At 40.9% G+C, this 17,506-nt stretch overlaps 1 protein-coding gene across 1 annotated transcript; it reads left to right on the top strand.

Moving 5' to 3' along the window:
* The first annotated feature begins 7,270 nt into the window (after positions 1–7,270).
* hand2 (heart and neural crest derivatives expressed 2) lies at positions 7,271–17,191 on the top strand. The gene is made up of 2 exons (XM_050045361.1): positions 7,271–8,455; positions 15,853–17,191. Exons 1-2 carry the CDS (start codon positions 7,835–7,837, stop codon positions 15,973–15,975), a joined length of 744 nt encoding a protein of 247 aa, XP_049901318.1. The 5' UTR covers positions 7,271–7,834; the 3' UTR covers positions 15,976–17,191.
* The last annotated feature ends 315 nt before the right edge of the window (positions 17,192–17,506 follow it).

Below are 17,506 nucleotides of genomic sequence, written 5' to 3'. Positions count from 1 at the left end.
ACACACACACACACACACACACACACACACACACAGAATGCAGCCCCCCATTCAACACTTAAACAAATATAAATCATATGCCTTCCTCACAGAGAATTCCTCCACACATTCCAACCCCCATTCTCTCTTCAGGTCAGTCTCCCACAATATAAGCAGCACTCCAAACATTTTATTATCTATAACCATCATTTATAACCAGTTAAAGTCTGCAAGCATGAGTTAGGACCATGTTTCAGCTTTTTAACCACTTCACACCTATAGACCAAATCACTGTGACTTCCACATAGACAACTGACAATTGATTTCAATTTTAAAGATATATAAAACTGGCAAACTTGTTTATTTTTGTTGTCATTTTCAGCCGTAACTGTAACATTTACAGATATATAGTTAAACACGATGGTCCAGCCTATCTGACATTTCTGCTGTGGTTATTTTATGTACTGTGTTGTTTTGCGAGTGCCTTTGACAAACCAAATCTATCAGCACGGAAGCTTAACAATCTAGCATATTTTAACTGCCTAAAAAGACCCACCTAAAAGAGTCAATATCAGTTTAGTGTACGATACATTTATTTTCACCACTTTACTTTAGACGCTAACCAATCGTGGCAGCGGTAGACCAGCAGCTTCCGTGTTCTGTGAAGTAAAATGACTGTTTTTGTTAATGAAGTCTGGTAGCTTTGAGATATTGGTCTTAGTTCCCCATTGAAAAGGGCAAGGTAAGGCGGTTAAAATACTCTAAATATAGCGTATACCTGAACTGATGTTGATTTTTTTTTTTAGGTAGGCCTGTTCGAGGTGGCTAAAAACTAACCAGTTGAGGCAGTGTTTGCTCAGCGCTGGGCAAGGTGGGTTTCTACCCTGAAGTTATTGTAAACAAACATTGTGATTCGAGCTATAGCTAACCCTTCTAACCTTGGAATAATTTGCACTGTTTGTTTGTAACAGGGTCAAAATCAAATGTACATTTGTAATATCAATCAATCGTAATATTAAGTATTATAATTAAACAAAATTTGTGTCACTTATTATTACCTGACACACTTAGGCCTCCATAGTCAATATGTAGAACGTCTGATACTACACTACCCCTACATTCACCTTTAGGGTAAGGGGTGTCTCCTACCTTGCCTCTCCCCTTTTGCTCTTGTGCTCCATGGGAGAGGGGCTTGAGTTTTATTTCCATAATTGACAGAGGATTTAGTTTTTACCTCTTGCTGTCAGTCAGTTGTCAGGAATAAACGGAGGTCACTTCGGAAGATATCGACAGTCTGCCAAACTGCGCTGATAAAATAAACACACATTTCAGTCACTTTTATGTATAATTAATCCAACAAGTCATTCAGGCAACATTTACACGTGTGACTGATTGTATTGTTGCCAAGTTCCTGTTGTCGAGAAATTATTGACCCCATACACCAAAGGCTATACACGTTTATCATTTTGCTGGCAGGAAAGACTACAGCATAAATATTCAAATGTTTCCCTGCATCTTGTTTTCCAAACAATGTTCCCTTGGTATTTCGGGAATGTTGTCTCTGTTTCTGAGTCACTCTTGGTCAGTCATGTGGAGCAACACCCACAGGCCCCAGTCCTTTTGCAGGTTCTTATAATTACATTTCTTTATCACCAACAATTGTTGTATTCATGCACTAATCACAAGTCAAAAAGTGTACATATTTATTGATTGTTAAAAGGTGTCTCATGTGAGCCCTGCCTCTGAATGTCATCAACATGCACATCATTTGCAGGGGCTTCACACACCCTGTGCCTCACACAGTCTACGTGTATGTGTAAACATCGTGCGAACTTTACCAAGCTTTTGGGGAGGCTCGCTTTTTTATGGGGGGTGGTGGAAAGGGGTGGAAGGGGTTGTTTGCGTGTGTCTCAAAGAGAGGACTGACTGTGACTCTTGTTGCACAGAAACAGTGTAGCTGCAAGCACGTAGGTCTACTTGCTTCATGTCAGCACATTGGATAAATAATAATCAGTTAATGACGACATCAAACCTCCACACAGCATGCATGTCAGTCTTTATCAAAGTAGATTAGTAAGGAATCACCCTCGTGCATGAATCACACATCAATAATACCCTGGTTTTACACATGATCCATGATTATGAAGATACAGAAAGATGGAAATACATTGCAAAAACAGCATATTGTCAATATTTAGAGACCCCCCCAAAATTTCATGAATCGTGTTTTCAGGGGAGGTCATGAATTATTATGAGAAGCCAAGCTCCTCCTGGCTCGCCCGTAGTTCACACCCTGTGTATAAATGCACAAACCACAAACTGTTCTGTCTGTCACACGGCCCCACAGTCCAGGTCAGAGTCCTAAAACACAGCAGACAGTTGGCTTTTCTGAGTCCTGGATTGTTCTGTAAGTGGGGTTTGGTTAAAACCTTTCAAAGGCTGTGGTTAGTTTCAAGTTTAGTTCTGTGAAAAAAGGAATTTTTCAACAATCCCATTTGTCATGTTTGGAGCTTGTGTGCCCTAATAAGAAAATTGCTGACAAATGGCAGTGCTGTGTGTTCAAACTATCACCATGCAACACCAGACAGCCAGTTTAAGAACTCTTGTTCTTAGTCTTTTCATTGTGAAGCATTTTATAACATCAAGTGTCATTCCCAGATGATAAGTCGACGATGAATAGCAACAGTGAATTTAAACAAATTCCACTGAACATTTAATACATAAAGGCCTCTTATCCTCACCATTGACCTGCCATTTTGATTACATATCAAACCTTTTTTACAACTCTTGGCTTTGCACAATATTCTCAGTATTTCTTCTGAGATCTAATAACTACAGAATTCAATTTGCTGCAAATCAAACAGATGTTTATTTTAAGCTGCTGTAAACAGCATTTCCACAATGGGTCAAATGACTACATGCAATGGGAAATTGGTCAGTCCTTTGTAGTGTTGATCCCACAGAGAGCTATCAACCAACTCTGCAGTTCACCTCAGCTCAGTGGAGCATTTTAGCGTCTTTTAGCTAATTGTTTTGGTTTCACAGGTTGGCTGGCTTTGGTTTAGTCTTCACATCAAATTTATTTTCAGCCCCAGCGGGCAGCTATTTTCAGCAAAAATGAATAAATAAATTAGGGCTGTCAAGCAGTTAGATTAATCGCATGCATCAACTTTTGCTGTGAAAGTATTTTAAGTATTTCAGTAAAAATACATTTTGGCGAATGTGTTGTAATATAGCTGCTGGATTTTGGACACAGTTGTCCCCCCCGTCCTCTTGCAGTCCACTGCCATCCATTTTGCAATAGAGTTAGTTAGTCGGTCACAGGTACACTTAGTTTGCGTCTGAACGCCTGGTTTAGTGGGGCCCCAACGGTGGGAAAATTCCTTACTGCAGAAACTGCAGAAGACAATGCTCCTATCAACACTTCATCTGGGCGTTTTTTAAATGTAAATGTTCCATTCACAGGAACAAGCAGCGTCGTCACATCTGACTCCATCATGTGACAAAGCCACTGTGGCCTTCAATGATACACCAGGTCAAAGGGCACCACAGAACACAAATAATCAGCTTTAATTTTTTTTAACGCAATTTTTGTCTGTGATTAATTAATCGGAATGAATGTGTTATTTTGGCAGCTCTAAAATAAATGAATATATACTCTGTTTTCTATAACTGCCCAGCAACAAACAAAACAACTAGCTGATGAACATAGTGGAGCATGTAGCAGTTGAGGAGACAGATAGTCCCCTCAAGAGTTGGTAGAGACCAAAACAAACCATTACATTTGTACATTTTGTTTTTATCATATAAAGTGGCATTGTATATGAGCTGACTCTGACTACATGAGGTGGAGGGGATGGTGTGTTACCTAGGAGAGACACCGGCCAAGCTGCAGACCACTGCTCAAGACCAACAAACAACATTGCTGCATTTCCAGTGGCATTTTAGCCATCAGCAGTAGTGTTTTTAGCGACCCATTGCTGTGTTTCCTGCAGGTATAGTGGTGGTGCCTAAACCCAACCGCATGTTGCTCTGTATCTGCTGGACGTGTAAATGAGCAACTATTTTTCATTATTTTATTGCTGTATTTACAGTCAGTCAATCTATTTGTCATTTTTTTATTGATGTGCCTTGCCACGATTTTCATCATTATTTAAGTAAATCTGTAATAAAGACACTGTCCACCCTGGCAGAATCTGAATGGAGCTCCACAGAGTTATCAGTGTTCTTTCCAGGCTCCCATTGTTTTGTGAAAATTGTAGCTACGCATAATATTATAGCAAATTTATCTTTGCTGCCATCTGGCAGCTGCCTGGCTCTTTATATTCAGTGTGTCCACAACCTGCCTGGGACCCTGTGCACTCCAGTATCAGATCACGACACCACCCAAGCCCGTGTGCTGTCCACAACTGGAACCAATGAATTTAATTTTTCTGTGCGGCCTTCAGACTCATACTGGTTTGTCACCAGTTCTAAATCTCCCTCTGCCCAGGGCTTTATGTCTTTTGCTGACATCTTTAGAGCCCGAAAGTGGGGGTGAACACCAGAATGGGAAGTCCTTCTCTGTATGTAGGAAACGCACAGCTTCCTCTGTCCAGGCTCCTGACATTTTCTCACTGTGGGAAGCATGCTGTGCTCAGGACGTTGGTTCAGATTCACATTTACAGCAGCATTAAAAACAACTTAACCCAACAGCCTAATGCACTATGTCCTCTTCAGGTCCAAATAACAAAATAGTGGTAAAGTGGAGCTGATAGGAAGGAGTGAGAAGGCTCAGTGTTATGCATGCAAGCATATACAAAGTGCATGAGTTGCTCATTTAGGAAGTTCAGGAGTTGGGTTTGGTTTTCCACTTTCAGGGATCCTGGTGGTGTCTCCATCAGGGCACTGGACTGAGCTTCCAGGGGTCTTTGAAAGGTCTTCAGAGATCTGTGAATGGTCTTCAGTGGCCCTCAAAGGGTCACATAGAGGTCCAGCAAAATTTTCCAGGCGACCCTAATTAAATTACTCAGTCATTTAATTCAGTAGAATTCAACATAGTAAAAAACGGACACCGTGACGCCAAATTTAATATACTTTAATATTACTAGTGCTATAATTTGGTGTCTTTTTTTAATCAACAAAGCTTTAATGTCTCTCCTTGTGACTGTTAGCAAATGGGATATTTGTATTCTATTAATATAAGATGCTTAAAGAAGCCCATATTTAAATTATTCCTGAGCTTTTTTGAGAGCACAAAGATGTATATGCATTTATTTATGCGTAGTTTATATACAACCACAGTTCTGGGTTAGATCTGGTAAATTGCCATTTGATTCCTGCTCTCTCCCTCCCTCACTGTCTGAGCTGAAGTGAACGTGTAGAAACTAGATCTGCAAATATTTGAGCCTGAAATATCATATTAATTCATGTTGGATGAAGATCTTACGCTGCATGTTTTTAAATAAGTTGGATATGAGAGCTCATGAGTATAATCTGCTATAATAGAATAAAAAGAGTAAAGAATAGCCTTGGTCGTTTAGGTCGCAACTTGTGGCGAAACAAAAAGGAAACCATCACGGGCTCTGTAACATGGTCACAGCGGTAAATTCAAGGTTTTACAGCTCCGGAGATGCAGCGGGCTTTTGTTCCTGAGGAAGCCGAGGGAAGCGGTCAGGAGGTCGGTCACAGTGTCAGCTCGGGACCGGCCCTGGCATCTTACTGGTGCTCATTTTCATCAAATGATGGATTTTAAGTTTTCTCATTAACCTAAAGCTAAACTGCAACTTACCGTGATGTAACTACGCCTATGTGCCAGACAGTAAATATGTCACAGAGCTGGTTTACATCAACAGTGTTTTAATATTTCTTAAAGTTTTAAATAAATCACCAATGTATATTATTATTATTGTTATTATTATTATTATTAGTAGTAGTAGTAGTAGTATTTTTATTATACGTTTAAGGTATCTTATCTCGTATTTGGACGCATGAAGCTTGACGTTATTTCGGGATGCGTCTGCAGTCAAACCTTTCCCAACTTTATTGTGGTCTCTCAGTTGTTTTGGATCTTTTTGAGAATAATTCAAGGGCTACAAAGGTCAGTTTAAATGTAAAATACTACACGTTACGTTGTCAAAAAAATCTCATGTAAGTTAGTGTTTCTTTTACCTCTTGACTTTGAGGCAAATTATACAATAATTTACTGTAATCAAAGCCCTAAAAAAAAATGTAATTACACACGTATAAAATAGGCTACATAACAATATGGCTTTATATGCAAATATATAACACACCGCGAGGAAATGGTTGGGATCAAATAGCCTAAATGACTGTGACTTTTTCATTCTCATACCAGAAAAATGAAAACAGTATCGCCATTTTTCACATTTGTGACATTTTTATGTGATTATCAGTGAACATTTGAAATTAGAGCCAACTGTGAGTGGGACACACACACACACACACACACACACACACACACACACACATAAAATAAAAGTATTGATTTAAGTCCAGAAGACTGACATGCATTGCACAAGCGCAGGACTGGCTCGTGTCTGTTTCTGTGGCCTTCACGCTGTGACTATTTGACATCATGTCAGCTGGAAATATATGGACCAGTGGTTCCTTCATTAGCTCTGCTAGCACGGGCTAAACCAAACAGGATTCCAGCCCCCCCCCCCCAAAAAAAATTGCTGCATGATAGAAAGAAACATTTAATAAGATTAAGAAGAAGAAGAACAGATAGCACGCATGGATAACAGATATGATCTACTGCCTGATCAATACTGAGAACATGCGGAGTTGCAGGACGCACCAGCTGCAAATCAAAAGCATTGAGGAAATGTATTCCCAGACACCTCCTTTGTATCCTGGATTCTGCAAATACACAATTTAAAGCATCTTAATATAGGCAACAATACACAAAATACAAAAACATAAATAGCCCTGCTCATATTACTGACCGTGTTGTGATAGGCTACTGGCTCCCTTATGCGTAAACTTTAAATGCAAGAAAGAAGACCAGGACCATTTCACTTTATTCTTGACCTTGCAGGCTAATTGTTGTTGTGCATACGCGTGCGCGTGGCCCCTGCGTGTGTACGCGCGCGCGCGTGCGAGAGAGCCAGCAGGTCTACTTAGCAGGCCCATTGACATTAAAGAGAAGTAAACAGACCCTGCAGACGGGGCCAGAGGAGGGGGCGGGGGCTCGCCATTGGTTGACAAATGCTATGAAGTCAGTTTCTCCTCCCCGGTAGTAAAGATGACGTAGTAAATCAGAGACTCTCCCTCTCTCCTTCTCATACAGACAAGCTGGCTTTACCACAGCTCAGTAGGCTATCAACTAGACAGTAGTGACCCAGTGCCTGTCCAGACTGGTCCTGCCTTGCCAAACGGCTCTGAGGCTGACAGCTGCTGACTGGCGCACAGAGGAGGATGAGATGAGAGAGGAAGGAGGAATAAGCTGCGCACTGTGAGAGAGTTTCTGAAGGAAGAAGAGGAGGGATAGACGCTGCTGTGACTTTATAACTAGAGGAAGAGGGAGAGGAACAATGTCTTAGAGGAGGAGGAGTTGTTTGGACTGAGCTGAGCGGCCTACTGGGCCACATAAGACAGGACTATCCCGGGTCTAGCCTACTGTTGCACGGAGGACCGGCCGTCAGGGTGGGAGCGGGCGGGCTGTTTCCGTCGGGAGCCGCTGGGTAGGTTATTGAAGATGCAAACATCTGCTCCGGACAACCGATAAGCAGCGAAGGCGAGCTCACTGCTGCAGCATCCGAGAGGGACCTGCGTGCGTGCGTGTTGGAACGGCGTGCATGAGAGAGAGAGTGTGTGTACGCGCGCGCGTGAGTGCGTGTTTGTGTGTGCCACTATGAGTCTTGTGTCGGGCTTCCCTCACCACCCGGTCATGCACCACCACGACAGCCACCACTATTCCTTGCATGCAGCGGCCGGTCGGTGTCACGAGGACACCGGGGCTCCTCCGTACTTCACGAGCTGGCTGATAAGCCACGCGGATATGAGTCCAACCGAGTACAGCCTCGCACCCGGGTACAGCCCTGAGTACCATGGCAACAGCGGCGGCGGGTCCACCGGCGGCCTGGACCCGCACCATCACCATCACCACCACTACGGACCCGGCGGCTTGGTCCCGGGGGCCAGCGCCATCTCGGTGAACGGAGCCACGGTCGGTATGCACCACCACCACCACCACACACATCCACGGCCCGTGAAGCGGAGACCCACGGCCAACCGTAAGGAGAGGCGGCGGACCCAGAGCATCAACTCGGCCTTTGCGGAGCTGAGGGAGTGTATCCCAAATGTCCCGGCCGACACTAAGCTGTCCAAGATTAAGACGCTGCGGCTGGCCACCAGCTACATCTCCTACCTGATGGACATCCTGGACAAGGACGGACAGCACGGGGACACGCAGGCTTTCAAGGCCGAGCTGAAAAAAACGGAGGCTCGGGAGGAGAGGAGGAAGAGAGAGACGGTAAGAGCACGTATGCACCGTGACACAGCCTGTGGACCTAAATAAGGGCACCAATTGTACTCAAGGTTTTTTAATAACATAAGAGTAATTAATTTCATCAGACACCAGCCTACCCGATCAACTAAATCTGACATACCCTCATATTTTCTGGGTTTAACCACAACCTATATATAATAAAGAAACACCGGTGTAGCCTGACACTCCCAGCAGGCAACAATTCACTGACAAATAACTTATGAATTATGATTTGGGTAAGTAAGCAACAGGCCTGCCTTGGTTCTATAATTACAGGCCTTCTCCAAGTCTTGAATTTAGTATATATGCTGCATAAGCTACTGAGCAGCAGACACATTTCACAGACAGGCCAGTAATGGAAAAACAACAAAGAAGCAAACAGCTGAGAGTTCAGAGAACTAGGCAGCTAGCTTTTAGGGACGTAATGTGACGCAGAGATAAGCACAGATAGTTTAATTAAACAAGTGGATTAAACCAGCAACTGCACCCACCTTTAAAAAATAATTTAAAATAATATTATTCTAATGACAATTTGGCTGGCGTGACGTGTTTTGACCTAAATTCACAGACTCTGCAGGAAGAAGATTTTACATATTGTTGCTGTTCATAAAGTGAATTATTTCTGGTGCATCTCACGAAGATAAATGACTGAAGGTCACAGTTGAACGTGCTGTAAATACTCTCTCTTCATTAGTCCTACTGGAAGTGGAAAAGGCAGCGTCCGAGAGGAAACACACTATTGGGTTAATGTATATTCATAACTGAGTAACATAAATATTTGCTCATTCCCATTCACGCTCGCATTAGAGAAAAAAAGACCATAAAATAATACAATTTGGTGTGAGATCAACGTGCGTAATGGTAACATAGAATTTGCAAAATATAGGCCATTTGATAACAGATCAGTTTTCACACATAACGCACTTTGTGCAATTTTATTTATTCAAATTCAATACTAGTTTTGCTCTGCACATAGAAAAAGCGACGTGAATAAATTATTTTCTAAAAAAAATACAGTCCTGTTTAAATACAATACTTTGCGTAAAAGGCTGTGTGTCAGCTGGATTTATGGAGGACCCTGCGCGGCTGTTTTTTAAAGGTCGTGGGTCACCGGCCATCATTGCTCTTACAATTGTGACGTGCAAACGAGGTTATTTTTGAAAAGGATAATGTTGTGTTGACTCGACGGGGTAGTTATGTCAATGTTTGACAGGTTTGACCTGTGATAGGCGATCCCAGGGTTATAAATATTTCTGCACGATGACAGAAATGGCACGATAAATAAAGTTTACGCGGCTGGAGACACGGATATTTTGCTGATTGGCCATAGCTTCATTTATTGAGAAGATGGAGACGGAAATCTATGTAAAGGTGAGATTAATCGTGCAGAAAGGACAAAGTGTAAATTATGAAACTGCTTTCCTTTTACGTGATTGTTTTATAATCATGCACAATAGCTGCATCCGCCATCTATGGAGACTCCATAGGACTATATTACGCGGTATCACTGTTGCTAAACACCATTTAGATCTCCTATCCCATCCTAACATGACATTACATACAATGTTTTGTCATGTTTAAAACTGAGTGAGAAGGTCAGAGAGCTGCCATAAAAATCAGGAGTGAAAAAAAGGCACAGCAGCTCAGACTCTTCCTGTGCACACATATACACAAATGGAGTGTAATCTCAGCCCTATTTATTTGGGGGAGGAATTTAAACAGCCAATGAAGCATATGGGGTGACTGCTAAAGAGAGAGTAAACAGTAAAATATAAGTGTGTTTACCCCTTTTTTATACTAAACACTTGGCTGGTTACCAAAGGAGAGGAAAAAAACTTCCCCATTTAAGCATATAAGCAAAAGCTTTTACACAATAATGGTTTAGTCCAAGTGATCAACAGTGGAGCCAGAAAATTGGTTGCCATCCTCAGACAGCTTGGAGCCAGGAGGGGCCAGGTTCAGCCATGTAGACCCACCACTATTATTCCTAGCAACACTTTTTTTGATGGTTTCGTCCTTTACAGCCGCACATATTATCCACATGATTTTGGTTTCCAGCTCTGCATATATATACGGCCCATATCCCATGGCTGCAGCTTTACAAGGCCAGGGTTTATTGTTTGAAACATGCAGGAGATTTAACCCCAGTCCAACTTTGCTCTTTCAAACACAGTAGCCAGTGTAGAATTAATACTTCATTTATATTTGAGTTACATGGCTAGATGTAGGAATTTACAGTCTTTTTATTTACTATCATTGATTCTATGCTTTGACAAAACTCGCTTTATGGCTTCATCATAACTTCATCATAACATCCTACCCTATTCTACATCAAGTTGAGCCCTGCATGGAAATTATGTGCAGATATGAGCAATGCATGACCGTTTGGTCCACACAGAGCAGGTCAGAATAGACTAGAGGAGAATCGAACAGAATAATTATTTCCTGTCTGTTGCCTAGCGTGCTGCCTATAGGAAGTGTGCTGCATAATTGAAGCCAGAAAGCAATTTTTCCTCACATTTCAAACTGCAATCACTAATAGAAGGATGTGGTCCTCTTAATAACTCATGTCAACTCTGTCCTGAAACTCAAACACACACACACACACAGCCCTGCTACAGGGACACTACAGATAAATCACATATATGAGCAGAATTTTTTAATTTGTTTTAAACCTATAAATTCTTATTAAGATGAAACTTGTATCAGAGGAGTGAGCGAGTGAGTGTAGCTTAAGTAAGCACTTAATGTTGCTCAGTCTGCTCTTACATTAATGATTAAGCGGTTAACCCATAAGTGAATTTAAAGTGTATTTAAGAGGATGACCTCTAAGCTTGCAAATAAGGGGGGACTTGAGGTAATAAACTCAGTCATTTCAGGGACCCTGAGTTTATATTACACTGTCTGTGTGTGTGTGTGTGTGTGTGTGCAGGAGAGATTTAAGATTCTTTTGCAATTCATAAGATTTTTTTCTTCATCCACACTGTTGTATGTTTTGTGTCACTGATTAAAGCTTAACTCAGGCCGCATCACTGTGGATGTTGTTGTACCACAGTGGGATAATCCAATGATCCAGTTTGTGCAAAATCGATAGAGGCAGGAACAAGACGCTGCTTGGTTTTAACCAAGACAGAGCGGTTTGATCAGTTTCTTGTTGTACGCTACACTTAAAATACATTTTTTAAAATTAAAAATATGTGCATGATCTTTAAGTTTAAGCTTTCACTGCATTATCTTATCACAGTGTAGCGGCAAAGTGATGACAAATGTGAATTTCAATCATTTTCTGAAATTATTTCTGATAAATAGATTAGGAATAAATGTTTTATTTTATTTTATTTTATTTTACCAGGAACAAACCTCTCCTTTACAAGAATATCCTGTCCTGTCAAAATTGCAGACCAACAACATGTAAAAGTTACAATTAAAAAAAAACATCAGAGCCACAGCAGAACAAGAAACCAGGTCAACATATCCTGGATCAGACAGAGGTGTTATATAACATTATGTGACATTATAAAATCATCAGTGCTTGGTGACAGGCCTGCATGTTACTGAATGAGTCACAGCACACCTTTTCATTTTATTCTAGTATTTATTTGACTTTTTTTACTTCTATCTCTGTGGCATTGTGGTTCTGTAAGTGATACAGAGTAAACGTGCAGCATACAGAGAGCTGTAAATTTACATGCTAGTGCTTTCGGCAGCCTGACTAGAGACAGTGATATGTATCACGTTCAGTGACATGTAGCCTGCAGACTAACAGAGCCTGACTTCTGTCTTGACAAGTGACTGCTGGAAACAAGTGTCATGAGTGTGTGTTTGCAAGAAGCTCCAAAAATCCTTCAATTAGGTGTGTGTAAATAATAAAACACTGACAAAACCCCCATATTAAGTTAATACAAACATCACATGTAAAGATCTACTGGCTGTTAGCTTGCTTAAATATTTAGTGCAGTTTAAGTTGAAGTACTGAGGCATTATTTATTATATTAAGTACATTGTGTGTTCATTATATTAATTTATAATCTGAATGTGTAAACAAATGTGTAAAAAAAGTAGTTATGCCTTATTACAGTAGATGAGCATTTATGTTTTCAAATGATTATGAAAAAAGTTTTTATAATGACATTATAATTTGCTAATTAATAACAGTGACGTGGAACAACAGCATAAAGTGGAGGCCCAGTATAAACTCAGTGTGCTATAATTTTAATAATAAAAATAATTCCTTATTCACACGTCCAGTCAGTATTTCATCCACATTCTTAGTCTTGTTGTTGTTGTTGTTGTTGTCCCTTGTCTCGTTACGATTTGTAATGTGTTACCTTTTGTATAAACCATTGTTTTGTACTTTTGTTCTGAGCAAGGAGCAGATCGCAGTGTCACGGCAGCTGCGGCCTGTAGCATACACCATACACCATATACCATTATACTATAGGAGCACCCAGTAGAAACAATGGGGATGAACATGTTTGGGTGTCTGCTGCATGGTTGTGTATATCATTACGCGCAGACTCCTCCTGTTAGCAGTAATTACAGACACGTCCTGCTGGTAACACTCGCATTTTATTGGACCTTATGGCTTTGGTAACGCACCTGGACCCAAACAGTGTGTTTGCCAATCCGGACCACTTTTTTTTTGGTTTTTGGTTATGCCCATTTTGTCCAAATTTGCTGTTTTTCTTCCACACGCAGAGAGTCACCATGAACTCAAAGCTTAACGCAGACTGACTGATGTTTTATACGCGTATTTCAGCACCAAGTATAAAAGTGTTGAGCCCTTTTTTTTAATAAACTCTTGTCTTTTTCTGTCTTTGTTTCTCTTTAATGTGTTCATATAGATTGCTCGTTGCAGGACCACTTACAAGCTGATATCGCAGCATGCTCAGAGGGGACACAATGTTAAAATCATTTACGCTACTTTAAGTAATACAAAGAAAATGCTGCGTTTTAACAGCGCAACTATCGAAGAATAAACTCTCATTGCAACAGAATATTCTCTGCAGAGTGATGAGTTATTGATGCAGGTGATCTGTCCGGTTTGATAAACGCTCATATCTCCAGAGATCACCGTGGCTCCTCACCCTGCACAATGAAAGAGGCCTGCTCACGTGCCGCTGCTTCAAAGTCGCAGTCAGATTTTAAATGCAGGCTCTTGCGGATGTTGGCTGGTGGGTTACAGCGTGTTTACCGGAGTGAACAGTGGTTCACCGCTTCACAATTGGTGTGGGCTCTGCTCGCTGGGAGCAACGCGACAGTGCAACATTTTTATGAAGTATGAAGAGAAAAATGATGAGTCTGGGCTGATGGTGCAAATCCTGCAGATCCCGTCCTTCAGCACAAATAAACGGACTGAGTCAGGATGACTATATTAAACATTGTTGGAAGATACTGCAGCAGGTTGGTGTCACTGTGTCATCAAACACGAGCCTCAGTGACGACACGAAGTCCATTCATGATTTGCACTGTGTGCTGAGGTTACACAGTGTCATTATGAATCTTTTTTTTTAAATATTAATATACAAATACTTCTAATTTCTCTATTGGCCTATTTGCTATTTTCCAAGTCGGCCTATGGTCCTGCTACTGATCCTATTGTCTCGTTGTTTTCCGCTTTCTTGCACAGAACACACGTTAAATTCACTCAAATCAGCAAGTTCGATTAAAGGTGTAGATTTCTCCTTCAGTAGTTACATGTGCATTTATCCCCCCGTAAAAATATTAAAGTAGCATATACATTTTATTTTTGACAAAATTAAAGACATTTAAATCATAAATTGGTGCATAAAAATTCACCAGAATGCAGGAAACTGGGTGTTTGACGCTCAAGAAATTTTGCCCCAAACCCTTCATATGTGTCCTCCCCAAATATTGAAAGGAAACCTACGCCCTTATCATAATTATTATTATTATTACGGACGTGTACAGTCAGGGTTTTTTGCGAGTATTTGTGCTGTTTTGTTTTGTTTTTAAATGGGGACGACGTTTTGTTTTGTTTAAAAGATGCATAGCTCACATCGCTCAATAAATACTAATATTATTATATTGCTTTTTTTTTTTTTTTACCATATAACATATTAAAATATTTTTATTAATTTAATCATGGATTCAAAGCTTTTGCTAGATTAAAACTGATAACAATAAAAAGAATAATATAATACAATTACATACAACAATAAGAATAATTTGATCATGTGTTTAACATTAAAGGACAGTTGAACCTGTTTTTTACAACGTCAAATCCTTCAGTAAATAAGGTGTTTTATCCGAGCACCCGGTGGTCAGGTGACCATATGAACGTGTGGAGCTTATAAACACTTACATGTTATTGCTCTGTGTAAATGTAATAATGAACACCTATTCTTTCACATAGCCTACTTGTTCTCATAGCTGGTACGTCCAGTTATCTGTAGGCCTAAATACACTGAGAGCGATGCAAAACCCGAGTCAGATCGCTTGTGTACTTGGCCAATAAAAATGATTGTGATTCTTCAGCATCGTAATAAGTCTCATAGAGAAATTACTGATGTGGAGCATTTATGAAATTGGGCCTGTCCCAAATAAAATATCATTACACTCAACACACACAAACATGGGTGTAGGATTTGTTTTAAGGCTGGGAGTAAGGAGGGTCCACGGCAAGAAAACTCTTACTATCCTACATTCTGGTGATTTTTTATTATTATTCTATTTATTTAATTTTTTGGCACCAGTTTGTGCCTTTTCTGTGCCAATTTATGGTGTTAATTGGTGTCTTAGATTTTGTCAAAATAAAGGTCTTCTGCTACTTTCAATTTCTTTATTGGTCTAAATATTGAGGCGGATGTGTCCCCTGCGTCCCCCTGAAGTCTACAGATATGGCGACATGAAATCCAATAGGTGCACTCATGTTGTGTTCTCAAAAAAAAAAAAAAAGTAGGCTATCATGGTGTATAACCAGGGGCAAAACTGTGGGGCCCTTGGGCTGGAGGGGCCTGTAGAGAGAGCAGGCCCTTGCATGGGATTAAGATGTTCAAAGATGAATAAAAACCAAAATAATTATAGTGTCCTCAAAAAGGCAAACCCATCTGTTGTGGGTCTCTTTTTTCTTTTTATTTATTTCTTTTTAAATATGCTTTATATAAAATCTAAAAACTATTCAATTGAATGATTAATTTCTTACCTTCTTTGTTATTTTTGTCAGATATGCAGGGATGCTTGCTGGGTAATATTTATGTTAATGTTGTCCAATTTGTTTCAAGACAATAGGCTACATATAACGAAAACGATTTCCGTGGTGCTGTTTAGCTCTGTTTTCTGTCGTATAACCCATATCAAGTTGATTTAAACACGCATCAACGTGCGTAAAATAACTAACACCAAATGTCATGTGTGCGCAGGTGGAGATCCCAAAGACAACGTCATCATCCTCATCGTCATCCTCCTCGACAGCGGGCGATAAGAAGAGTAAAGGACGGACAGGATGGCCTCAACATGTCTGGGCCCTGGAACTCAAACAGTAGCGCCTCCTTCCCTCCTTCCCTCCTTCCCTCACTCCCTCCGTCCTGACAGCACCCTGTCCCTCCTCCAGCTCCTCCGGGAGAGTGATGGGACAGTCATGGCGCGCTCTGATGAACTGTACCGGCGCTCATCGTCATCATCGTGACCTCTCTGGACCTGGATCGAGAACGGTGGACGCTTGTGTAGCTCCGTTCATGTTGGTGAGACACGAAGAAAGTTGGAGTTCCTGGTAGAGCATGATTTCAGATTTATAACTCCCCACACCTTTCATCAGCGACCCCTGATGTCCTCCTTAAATTGTACCCCGAGAAAAAATCCCTCATGAAAATTTTAACCAAAAGAAGGGGGTCGCCAAATGGAAATATCCCGCATGTTTTATCAATCATCATTCCCCTATAATTCAACATATTTGATGTCAGTGGAAACTTTAGGACAGGCTCATTTAAAATACAGTCTATAAGCTTGGATGTGCGTCACAGCAGCTGGGTTGGATAGGTTTGATAAAATCCATCGTACATTTGAATCAACAGGAAACACTGCAACCAGCCCAGTCTAATGAAATAGGTGCTGTTTGGTGGATGGGATGTATGCCGAATTAAAGAGTGGTCTATAAAAGCTCTCAGGTTCTGTTCTGCCAGATGTGTAGGGCCCTACGTTTCCACTGAGCGAATATACCACTGCTTAGATAATGAACGGAGACCGGCGGAGTCTCTCTTCCTGCAGAGGGGAAACAGGACCGGGATAGGCGGAACCATTTCTCCCCTTTCTCTCCAAACACCTCCCATTAAAACCACCACACACACACACACACACACACACACACACACACACACACTCTCTCTCTCTCTCTCACACACACACACACATGCACGGGGTGTTGACGTGCTCTCTGCTTTATTTAACGGAATATATTTATGTGCAATGCGGCCGTGAGAAGGACCCGAGCAGCGACTGCGCTGACTCACACCGGACATTTTACTGAGCAGGCCTACCTTTGATTAAACGACAAGGTGTATGTGAAGTCTCTCTTTCTTTCTCTCTCTCTCTCTCTCTCTCTTTTCTCTCTCGCAATTTCTGGGTTGTAAATGTATTGACGTCACGGTGATGACGACGTGTCCGTGTTGTGGTGTGAAAAATGTGGTGGGAGACTAAAATAATGCTTTATGTGGGGTGTAAACAGTGTCATAAATTTAATAAACCACCACCTGGTGATGCAAAGTGGATGATTTTTTACTTTCAGTGGGTCAAAGTGGATTGTGTGTAAATTTAATACTGATGTCTGAGAATGAGTCAGAAGTAACAAGAGAAAGTTTCCACATGTAGCTCCAATGAGCATTTGGACTCAAGGAAAAAAAGACATCAGCCTAAAAGTGTGTGATGTGCAGCATTATTATGAACATGGCTCCCTATTTCAAAGCAAAAAAAATGACCAAAAAATAATTTGAAATAGTTACTTTCATGTCATGACAAAAACGGAGCCAAGATTTAGTGTTAGAATTCTGGACAGGGACAAAAATTAGATCATATGTGTGG

This window comes from Epinephelus moara, chromosome 5 (assembly GCF_006386435.1).
Source record: "Epinephelus moara isolate mb chromosome 5, YSFRI_EMoa_1.0, whole genome shotgun sequence".
NCBI classification, from domain to species: Eukaryota; Metazoa; Chordata; class Actinopteri; order Perciformes; family Serranidae; genus Epinephelus; species Epinephelus moara.
Note: the sequence above shows the minus strand (reverse complement) of the source record. Positions and strands in the feature narration are given on the sequence as shown.